The sequence below is a fragment of the Cydia amplana genome, chromosome 1 (assembly GCF_948474715.1).
Source record: "Cydia amplana chromosome 1, ilCydAmpl1.1, whole genome shotgun sequence".
NCBI lineage: Eukaryota > Metazoa > Arthropoda > Insecta > Lepidoptera > Tortricidae > Cydia > Cydia amplana.
The window spans coordinates 27,524,331-27,536,713 of NC_086069.1; the positions used below are offsets into that span (position 1 = coordinate 27,524,331).

At 36.2% G+C, this 12,383-nt stretch overlaps 1 protein-coding gene across 1 annotated transcript; it reads right to left on the minus strand.

Moving 5' to 3' along the window:
* Positions 1–1,840: 1,840 nt before the first annotated feature.
* LOC134654613 (pro-resilin-like) lies at positions 1,841–11,666 on the minus strand. Its single transcript, XM_063510080.1, has 4 exons — positions 11,649–11,666; positions 10,271–10,372; positions 3,271–3,447; positions 1,841–2,020 (listed from the first exon to the last, which is right to left on the minus strand). The coding sequence occupies exons 1-4, from the start codon at positions 11,664–11,666 to the stop codon at positions 1,841–1,843; spliced, it is 477 nt and encodes a 158-aa protein (XP_063366150.1).
* Between the last annotated feature and the right edge of the window lie 717 nt (positions 11,667–12,383).

Below are 12,383 nucleotides of genomic sequence, written 5' to 3' on the forward strand. Positions count from 1 at the left end.
TCCATTCATAAACGGGTCATGCACTTTTGCAGCTCGCTGTAGGTACATGTGTGATTGTATACCTTACAGTAAACAGCATATGGTCCTTCGAACCGGATCTGAACTTGGCGCAGCCCGGTCATTCATAGTAATTCAAGTCGTGCAGAATATGTTTAAGGTAAAGAACCTTTTCTCAAAAATGGACGGCAAAGTCGACGTTGCCGGTTAAAAAATAGGTCGCGAAGTGCGTAGTTTATGGTCATTCAAAAAATTAAAAAGTTAATAACATTGCAGTCTCCATTTCGGGACTGCAATGTTGCATACAAATTCCATTATTTAACGAGTTCCAAATTTTTTAAAACTTTAAATGGCCATATCAAATGAAGCCATAGGTCCATTAAACAGCCAAACAGATGATCAGCACTTATTATTATAATGTTGGTACCGCGACTATTTAGGTGTCTCAAATACGTTGGCGTATTTTCAGCAGAAAAATACGTCTTTTTTTTTAAAGGCGGCAAAGCAAATCTTTTTAATGGGTTTACTTTATTCTGTGAAAATTAGAATGTTGCTTCTGTAAAATATTTCTATTTCTTGCACCATTTTTGAGAAAAGCACTAACTGGAAGGCTACTTGCTGGCTTCGGATTCAATTAAACGGACTCCCAAGGTCGTCCGTTTAAAACGAATCCTCAGCCTGCAAGTAGCTACTTCCGAACCTCGACAATAATGTACTATTCCGTTGAAGCTTTCCACGCTAGGCTATTACAGAGATCACAATTTCACGTAACATCAGGTACTTATTTGAAGCAGATAGAAGATTTGGTATAGTAAACGATTTACGTTGAATATCTTTGCCCCGCCCTGACATTTTTAAATACACTTTTTGCCCAATTTTCTCACCGGCCGATATTTTTTGGTTTCGGAAGTTCCGGAGGAAACGACAAAAAGTGTTTTTTTATCGGGGTCGTTTTATCGTACCTAGCTGATGTCGGGCAAATAAAAAGATCATCTTTGATATAAAGATTCCAGTTATGAGTGGGCTTTAGTTTATTGCGTGGCTCTAGCACTCGCGGCCACAGGCGCCTGTGACGCTGACGCACTCGTCACGGGGCTCACTGGCTGGATTATATGGAATTTGGTTGTTTTGGGTCGGACAGGAATTCATCCCGCGGGAATTTATAGTTCGTTTTTTTAGCATCAGAAAGAACTTGAAAGAAGGTAAGCGATTTTGACATGTCTTTTAATTGAAAAACACATTTTAAAAATCAATAACTATCACTTATGAAAGCGGAAGACTATAAAAGATCGTATCAGATTCATAATCGTTACATATTTACCGTGACTTATTTTTGAAATGTGTTTTTCAACTAAAAGACACATCAAGATTGTTTACCTTATTTCTAATGTTAAAAAAACGAAGTATAGGTACCGTAAAATGGGGTGAGTAGGTGCAAAACTGGCATTCAAACCTCGATAACATTTTATTTTTACATATGCAAACTGAATGGTGTACATAATAAGATTAATAAGTGTTCCGGAAGTTTGTATTTTCGTTTTTATTTTATTTTGGGTAGTTCCATTTCATAACTTTGACGATAAACAGGAAAACCCACCTCACCCCGTAGTCCCTCGTATTTGGGGTGAGTTGGGTTTTCATACAAAGGTGATTTTGGAAGATTGTTGGATCGATTTTTTTTTTATTATAAGTATTACTATAGCTCCAATTTAAATTGGAATGCATTGTTTTTGTGGCAGTAGCCTTAAAAAACCATCTCACCCCCCTTTCAAACCTTCTCTCCCCATTCATAACCCAACTGTCCCCGCGAAGCCTACTCACCCCATTTTACGGTATCCATGGTCTATTGCGTGGCGTTAGCGGGGGCGGCTATGGGAGCGGGGGGCGCGGGTGGCGCGGGGCGAGCGGGCTGCCGCGGCGCGGCCTGGCGCACGCTCTGGCGGCTCGAGGCCGCGTTGTAGTGGTACCCGTCGAACTTGTCCGCCGCCGGCGCGGGGTACGTCGCCGTGCCCATGTACATCACCTGGTTATACAGAATATAAAACCAATTTTTAACATGCAGCGATGCGAGCGATATTCCAAATTTTATATTAAAGGAAAAAATGGAAAAATTACGCTTCCGGCAGGACTTGAACCCGCAACCTCCGCAATCCGTGCGTTAGCTCTGCCAATTGAGCTACGGAAGCCTACCAGAATCTTGCGAATTTTTCCATTCCTTCCCTCATGCACACGCCTTTGGGGTGGCGTATAGCGACATCTACCGAAAGATGTAATCGTCACGGATTGCGGAGGTTGCGGGTTCAAGTCCTGCCGGAAGCATAATTTTTCAATTTTTTCCTTTAATATAAAATTTAAAAATATAGAGAATATGTCAATAAATAGAGCGATCTCAATGTTACCACGAGGAAACCAGTTACTTAATTGTTATATTTGTAGCTTGTAAAGGCTTTAGTCGAAGAATCAGCAGATACTCGTAGGAATTTGTCTCACATAACTCACCAGGCCGCATAGCCAATTTGCCAATCGTTAACGCGCGTCGTAGTCATCTCTCTCTCTTCCATATTAGTGCGACAGTGGCAGTTGCGTTTCGTTCGCTACGGAGCGTAAACGATTGCACGTTGGCTACGCACCTTAGGACTGATCACCTTTCACTATTGTAGCGATACACATTCCTTCTAATTTGTATTCATCAGCGTCATTTAGACCAAGTGCAAATTGTTCGTCTGAAGTAGTACGAGCTTGGAGGATATAATCAAACGGAGACGCCTTGTCTGTAATTTTCTGTACAAAACAGTCTGCCGATTTTTGCGGGGGAGGGGAACGTCAAATGTATGCGTAACGTAAAAATAGCCATGTCAGATAAACGTCAGTCCATACATTGTGTATGACCGTTGGCCGCCTGTTTTCGACAGAGGGGAAAGCCTGTTAATGGCTACTCATATCATATCATATCATATTTATTCATCAACAATACAAGATTGTGTTTGAAGTAAAATAAAATACCTAACAATTATCATATTAGTTTTTAGACAAAATACTTACTTACTAATAACACATTTTAGGACAATATTCACGTTATACATAATGAGATCAAATATGGCATTTATGAACAATATACACTATAACTAGACTAAATCAGTATTAAATAACTCATCCAAGCTATAGAAGCAACCTCTTAACAAAACTCCGTTTAGTTGTATCCTCCAAGAGTACGAGGTAATCTTTCTTGTTAGTACCTAAAGTCGGTTCTCATTGGTGTACTAAACTACTAACCTGTGGCTTGTACCCGTCAGGTCCAGCTTCGTACTCGACCAGCTGCATGCGCCCGTCGGGCAGCAGCACGTGGTAGGAGCCGGTCGCGCGGTCGTCCTTACGCTTCTCGTTGTGACCGAAGTCGAGGCTCACGCCGCTGTCTTCCACGTTGTACGAGAAGTCGTAGTTCGCTGGCAACTGGAAGATCGGCGAAGCACTACATATAGGGTGGCCCAAGAAGTAGTGATGTTTTATTTTTTTAACCGCCCTTGAAGTTGTGAACATACTGGGCAATTTTATCTTTCTTGGCATTATTTTTTTTTTAATTCCATTCAAAGATCTAACGATAGTAAATGTTACCATACTGAATTGGCCTATCTATCAGCTTAGCACACAAAAAAATCAAGCATCTACCGCAATCATTCACGTCACCATAAATAAAAATCTCATCGTACTCGGCGATAGGTGAAAATTTAAAAAAAATCATAACTCCGAAAATACGAAAAATCGCGGAACATACATGGGGGTGATTCAGATAGCCCTCTAGGTCCTCTACCTCCCAGCTTCAGTATATCACTACTTCTTGGGACACCCTGTATAGTATATACAGAGTGCTTCCTGTAACAGGAGCAATAAATTAAACTGTAGGCTGTACTCCTCAAACTGACCGACATTTGTTCAGCAACTTTTGAAAATAACTCAGGTTTTGATTTTTATTACACTTTAAAGTTTATTCTAAGACGCAATGTATTGCAAATTTTGTTATGTTTAAAGCGTGACAGGCAACGTCAAACACACTGATGTCAGCGTACATTGAAGGCAATATTTATTTTGTATGCAAAAGAGGAAGTCTAAAGGATTCTTAATTTTTAAAAGTTGCTGAACAAATGTTGGTCAGTTTGAGGAGTACAGCCTACAGTTAAATTTATTGCTCCTGTTACAGGAAGCACCCTGTAAATGACTACCATAAAATATCCTCCAACCAAATTAAAAAATTAATAAAGCCCCCCGACTATAAGATTAATAAGAGTTGATGATCCTCAAACGGCTGAACAGATTTTCATGAAACATGGCTAAGAACACTCTGGATAAAATTATCTATGACACAAAAAAAAAATTCAACGAAAATCGGTTCATCCGTTTGGGCGCTACGATACCACAGACAGACACGTTAAACTTATAATACCCCTGTCTTTTTGCGTCGGGGATTAAAACCAAAGTCGCTTCCCGCTGTCCCTATGTATGCATTAGATCTTTAAAACTACGCAACGGATTATGATGCGGTTTTTTTAATAGATAGAGTGATTCAAGAGGAAGGTTTATGTATAATTTGTTAACCCGTGCGAAGCCGGGGCGGGTCGCTAATAGTTACATAATAAATAAATCTTATGCATGGTAGTTTCATGGTTTTGTTGTACGAGGTGAATTTGGCAGGCGGGCGGGTGGCAAGGTGAACTTTTAGAAGAAAATCAGTTGGCACAACCGTCATAAGATCAACCAAAAGCCACATTGAATCTGATACTGTTACTGTGTAATGACTGTAATGAATCGAGTTATAATATACGGCTGAATCTCTTCATTTATTTATTATTTTATTTATTTATTTGTTATTATTAATACGTGAATACTTATAATCTAATACAGTTCCCTGCAAAACTGTTTGCACAGTTTGACTGCAGGCGCGAGTCTCTGTTGTAAGTACTTACATAATCAACGTAATTAACATATTAAAAATTAAAACTAACATCGTAGCTATAACTAACTTCACTTGAGTGACATTTGCAGGCACAGGCATACAACTGTCACCCAAGTGTTTTCAGTAAGTGCAGCATTAGTGCTTTTTTAAATTTAATTTTATTGGGCTCGAGCCTGATATTTTCAGGCAGACTATTTAAAAAATACGGCAACCTTTTTCTTAATGTTCTGTCTCCATAATAGTTAGTAACGCATAATTATAGGATTAAACGAACTTACCTGAAGTGAAGTTCAATCCTGATTATATGAAGTATTTATTTCTGGATAATTAACAATGTAGTACATCTCGCTCGCTTGCCAATGTACGCGAATTTAGAGCCGCCATAAAAGAAAAAATCACCAACTGTCACGATGACACTTCATATAGTTTAGAGTATTCATACACTAATTGGGAAGTAACCATGGATCCATGGTTACTCGAGGAGGGTGGGGATATCCCTTATCCAGAAATAAATACTTCATATAATCAGGATTGAACTTCACTTCAGGTAAGTTCGTTTAATCCTATAATTATATTCGTATTTATTTCTGGATAATTAACAATGTAGATGTTTAGAGAAGAGAATTAAATAATTTGTAAAAACCAAATATCTCAAAAATCTACCCAAAAACAAGCACTTGTCTTTTTGGTAAGAATATACATATATATCTATATATCTATATATCTATAATGGATACCTATCTCTATATATCATCAAAGGTAAACTAAACATAAGTTGCTATGAGACATCTTAAAGTAGATCAATGTTAAAATAAAAATTCTCCTTCCTATGACATGGGAATTATCAACAATAAAATTAGAGTCTGCTATTTTAATAGGTAAATACTTTGAGAATCAAAGATTTACTGTATACAAAATTTTGAACATGTAAATATATCTAATAAATAAGTATCTAACAAAAGTAGCAGACTAGTTATCTGAAGCATCCCTCCATTATATTAAAACATTAAATTCACTGGTGAGACCTGCCCTTATGATCTTTACCTTATCCAATGTGAGACATGATAATTGTCATATGTAAAGAAAATATAGAAATATTATTACCCCCTCTTTTAGTACTAAATAGCATCTAAGTAATGTATGATATATAAATATAAAGCCTCCATAAAAGAAAGAAGACATGTGAATGGCTACTAAAATACCTTGTACTTTCTTGTTACTTGTCTAAGATACGTAAGACAAGGTTTTAAGACATTATGATGCCATATTTTTCTCTTATATTGTATTCGTTTATTCCAATAAATACATAATTTCATTTTATTAAAATTGTGTCAATAGTCATAGGTTCTGGGCATCACCCAGTAAGTAAAATCTTGACACTATTAATTTTTCTTAGCTAAGGTCTTCAAAGAGTTTTGCTATTCTAAGTAAACATAAAAATAAATGTACTAGCTATTTGTTGAAACATGAAGTAACTACCCCTGTAATCTTAGTTTCAAATTCTCAAGTTGATTTATTATTCGTGTCATACACCCTTAAATATACTCGCATTGCTTCTCATGCATGCAATTAAGCGTAATTGATTGCATGTCCATATTCTAATCCGAATAAACTCTTCTTTCCCCGTTTGGAGAATCTTGAGACATGTTTGGAGCTGTTTAAACTAAATATAGTAAATTTGTTACTACATGGTGACTTAACACCAGATAGTTTACGTTAGAAGGGATTAAGTACCCTTATTTAAAATATTGTTAAGTACTTAACTAAGCTAAGTAAGTATTCACTTGCTTACTTGCTAATTATGCTAAACGGGGTATTACCAATTATATAGCCTACACTTAAAATACGATAAATTGCTTTCCTAGCTACAACAAGTTTCACTTTGTATTATATTTTAATAATTTATTTCCTCATCATCATCATCCTATCAGCCAGAGGACGTCCACTGCTGGACATGGGCATAGGGAATATTTTATTTAAGTACTTATTATAAATATCTACAGGTACTTATATAAAAAGATGATCCTGTTGGGTAACATTCTTTCAATTATTTGTTCTAGTATTTCTCACCACTACAGAATCTAAGAAAATAAGCAGTTTAAACCAAAACAACATGTAATTAGGTAAAATAATGTAAAACATTTATTTAGGGACTGTGTGAATTATAAAACCACACATATGTATGTGGATCGGTCTGTGACGTTTCGTGTATTATCCCATAATAAAAACCGCAAATCACTTGTAAGTGACATATGTTCGTACTTCGTATGTTGTACATATGCATACACCTCGAGAATTCTAAATAGGTACTAAGAAAAACAGAAAATGACTATTTATATAACATAGTCATGAGTTATTATGGATCGACAGTTTGTCTATAATGCTCTGTTAAGTGCCCAAAAATATCTTCATAGATCAGCTTGAACAGTCGTAAGACTGCTGAGAGGTGTAACTATCTATCCACTTTCTGTTGGATCTTTCTGATCATATGCGTACAGAGAGTATAAAGAAAAGCATATAAATGCAACAAAATGATCTGTTGTACATTTTATTATACTTTTGAAATTGTTTCAATTCACTACTGATTATTTATACATTTATAATTGATTAATTAGATCATTAGAGATAAAAGAAAAATATCTATTGCTCATTATGGCATAAAATGGGCATAAAGCATAATTTTACTTTCGGAATCCAATCCTTCTTTCATTTCAGCTCTACTATTGATAATTGTCTCCGATGGACCTGACCCATTATCATTAGCCCCCCAACCGTTCAAAGTAAATTTACAGTACCAAGAGGTATCAAACATTCTAACACAAATATAAATAAATACGTAAGTAATTATATTATCTTCATTTTATGTTCTGGGCTTAATTTGGCTAAGCCCGTTACTGTTTTAAAAAGTCAAGGATTCTGCTATAGAGATTTGTTACTACACTACTGTTCAAAAGTTGGGAAATGTAATATAGCTATTACATACTTACCTATAAACCTAGCTAATTATCTACCTACCTACCTACTTATATTATATTACATACCAACCTAACCATTTCTCTTTCTTATCACAAATGTATTCAAGTCTGCCATTTAATGGGCATAAACTTGTGCTAAACTGAACCCTATCATTTTGTAAAAGGGTTCCAAAAAATAAATAAATGTTACCACTGGCTTATAAAGGTCTGAAAGTTTGATAAATAAATGAGTTTGAAGCGTTGGGCTATAATTTAATTGATATTAAATATCCATCCAATGGCTGACTGATTAAGATTTCATATGTAGGTATAGTTTCGGTATTGTATCCTTGTTCACCTACAGTCTTGTATTTTATACAACATACTTCTCATTATCTTACATTTGAAAGTAATAATAAACTCACTTAATTCAGTATATAATATCTTTATATATCTTTTGAACATTTTCACCGAAGGCAATTGGGCTTCAAGAACTTAAAATTCCCATGCTCAACTGACTGAGCTATCCGGGGACATTTCATAATTTTGTTCACACTATAATTGTGACATTTTGGCTAAAATAAATTAGTAGCCCTTGAAGGGTTATGTTATGATGTTATGATATTAGAATTTTTTAGTAAACTTGTATGGCAATTTACCAAACTGCCTGAAAAGGGAACAAGTTATCCATATTCACACAATATGATATATTATTATGAAACACGCTCAAGCTATAGTAAACTTGTAAGAGTGAAAAAAGTATAAGCCATTAACCCCAGGATATGACCTTCACAATAAGGCAGTGGTTTGGATCTAGTCCTTATAAAGGCTGTTAAATAGCATTCTTTTGTACACTAGTATGTGTGTGCTGAACACTGCCACGGCACTTATTTATTTTATTATATTAGTGCAGGTTACAGAAGTTTTGATTAGCAAAGAAATAATAAAAATGGTAGGCCATTCTTAAGCCTTAAAAGGGTTCAGCATATATTATAAATGCTTAGCATATACATTAATCCAGAGGCATTATTCCAACAGCATCCAGAATATTGTTATTATTTGTAAACAGTAAGTAGATGCTTAATTAGCATACAATTTGTTTAATGCCGCTAGCGGGCTTGCTAATGACAGAATATCATCTATATCAGAATATGCTTGTAAATGATACAGGATCACATCCATGAGTGTGACGAAATTCATGCACTGAATTTCAAGTGCTAATGTCATTATAAGAAATTATTAGGTAATACAAAACAATTCACAAATGTAACGCTGCAAGTGTGATTGGGGCCTTTGGACCCGGCATGGCTCAGAACAGGTTTTAGTTCTTAAGTTTTGTATGTACGTATTTATATTATTGAAATAAAAAATAAAACTTTTCCCATTCACAAATTATCATCCCACGGATGAGGTGTTTCTTCACATTTAATCCATTTTATTATTGAATAGTGATACTCGTGCTCGTCCCACGGACGAAGGGCTCCTTGCTATGCAATAAGCATTATATTATAGTCAAAGTGAGTTGAAAAAGATCTGACCTTCGTTCCACGAACAAAGCACAATGTTGCCACGCAACATGTGGATATTTTCAAGCCAACATTTCAAACAATGTCCCACGGACCTAAGTCTATGTTCTCTATAGAACGAAGCACAAAATGTCGCTACGCGATATGTGAATATCTTTAAGTCAACACCTCCAACAATGTCCCACGGACATAGACAAGCTCGTCACACGAGAATGTATAAAAACTTTGTATAGGTACTCTATAATAAAGTGAGGTTAAGTATGTAAATATCTTTAAGCCAACACCTCGAACAATGTCCCACGGACATAGACAAACTCGTCACACGAGAATGTATAAAAACTTTGTATAGGTACTCTATAATAAAGTGAGGTTAAGTACATGACTTGTATCAGAAGTCCAAGTTTCCCCACGGGAGCACTCTTAGCACCTTCTAGCTGCAAGAATTTAGAAAATGAAAACTACTTTTGTTTACTAGCTGACAAATGCTGTCCGTAAAGATGTACAAGGCTGTACAATGTACTTACCACAGTCCGTGGTACTTACGTTGCGATATTTACAAATTTCATTTTCCATGTACACATTGCACTGTATATAGACCTTTTAGGTATAACTGCATGGGAAAAACTAGTAATTACTCGATAAAACTTAATTTTTAATAACTATGCGACAGATGCGTTACGGCGCGCGCAAAATATATGAAGTGTCATCGTGACAGTTGGTGATTTTTTCTTTTATGGCGGCTCTAAATTCGCGTACATTGGCAAGCGAGCGAGATGTACTACATTGTTAATTATCCAGAAATAAATACGAATATAATAGTTAGTAAGTTTATTGTACAGTCTTACAGTAGGTTCCGGAGCAGGCTTCTTGCCGCCGCCGGGCTTGGGCGGCAGGTACTCCTGGCTCGTCACGTTCGTTATCAACAGAAACCAAGCTAACAACGATACCTGAAACAATGCAACCGAATACTTAAATAACGATACCTACTACGCAAGATATAATATCGCGCCAAGGTGGCCCTGGCCGCGTAGCCAAGACGCCAATCGCTTACGCTTCGTAGCGATCGAAACGCAACTGTCACTGTCACACTAATATGGAAGAGTGATAGAGAGACACAAAGCGTTTCGTTGTCGAAGCGATAGCGATTGTAACCTTGGCTAGGCCGGCTGTTCTTAAGCTTGCCTGGTTTCTAAATTGCATACTGTTATAAGTGGGAACCATAGACAAAACTGCAAGTTCACATTAAATATGCTGGAAAAATAAAAATAACGTTTAGCCTTCTTAGGCGCAGGAGTAGAGCATTAATTAGGTACACTTTTAGTTCGTGTTCCAGTCAGTTCCGTTTTAAACTCCTGACTAATAATGTTAGCAATATTCTCCTTTAATTTCACTTGTTACAGACATCCCTATTACAGACGTTTACAGTAGGTTACTTGGATCAACGAATTTAAAAAGAAGGTACCCTGAATTTATATCTACAAAAACTAAAACAACCTATGTCAGTCCATAAGGACACTTATATGTATAAGCCAACATGTGGTCACGATGAACGGGCCTCTAATCTTTTAGGGATAAGCGGGGTTATTCCCACTAGTTACCACCAAGTTGTTACCAATGGTAACTACTGGGAATTTTTTTCCCACCTTTTACCACTGGTAACTACTGGGAAAAATTATTCCCAGTAGTTACCACTAACTCGGTTTAGTGGTAACTACTGGGAATTTTTATTCCCAGTAGTTACCACCAAAATTTTGTTAGAGTTAAATACTAATAAAACAGTATAAATAGTATAGTATAAATATAGAGTGATTTAATAAATAATTATAAGTCGATTAGTGTTTTAGTAAACTGCCTTAAAAGTGACCAAAATTAACACAGAAACAGTTTAACCGGTACTAGTACAAAAACTATAATATATGTAAGGATAAATGTAATAATCCATTCAGATTATTTCTCAAGTGATTTTATTAGGTAATTCAAAATCACACAATATTTATACTATACTATTTATACTGTTTTTATTAGTATTTAACTCTAACACAATTTAAGTGGTAACTACTGGGAATAAAAATTCCCAGTAGTTACCACTGGTAACAACTTGGTGGTAACTAGTGGGAATAACCCGATAAGCGCAGTTGACCTGACCCTATACCTATACTATAGGTCCTATTAGTATAGTTGCACTTGCCCCGACTGATAATAGTTATTCCAAAAAAAACTTACGCAAATAATTCTCCACATTTTAACCGAGATGAATGATCTGTTCGACAATGCCAGCAGGATGTAGGGCTCCGTCTATATAAAGCCGCGGGGTTGCGGTTGCGCGCTCCGCCCCTCGCATTTTTCATTACCGCCGAGCACGACCTACGAAAATTTCGACAGAAAAGCAACCGATAATTGCTATTAAGTATAGTAATAATGTAAAAGTGTTAAATAGTTTCATTTCTCAAGCCTTGCAAATCTGCGTACTTACCGCAAATTAGGTGACACGGTGGTTGATTAAACTGGTTGTGTTCACTGATGATTAGATTAAAGTGTGCCATGGAAACACATAGCCATACAAAGTGAACAAACTCTAATAACATTACCCACTCTTGTATATTATTTAATTAATTAAAAATTTAGGCGCGAAGTGTTATCGTCCCTTAGGAAATTTAAATTTCGCGCCTTTTTCTACTGACGAGCCCAAAAAAAAAAATTTTGCCCGGCTAAAATTATTATGTCAAATTGCTATAGATAGTCGACCTCTTTAAATTTTAATTATACTTGGTCAACCAGATCTTGACAGTAGAAAAAGGCGGCAAATTTGAAAAATGTAGGCGCGAAGGGATATCGTCCCATAGAAAATTTGAATTTCGCGCCTTTTTTACTGACAAGATTTGGTTGACCAGCTATATTTATAGCAGGCTACAGGCACTTATCAGCCCTTTGACACAAAATAAAAAGTATTTATTTTTA

Coding starts and splice junctions, on each gene's coding strand:
- LOC134654613 (XM_063510080.1), bottom strand. Junction 3,448..10,270: donor AGCCTGCTCCGGAACCTACT/GTAAGACTGTAC, acceptor CCGATCTTCCAG/TTGCCAGCGAACTACGACTT. Junction 2,021..3,270: donor CTGACGGGTACAAGCCACAG/GTTAGTAGTTTA, acceptor CTGTATAACCAG/GTGATGTACATGGGCACGGC.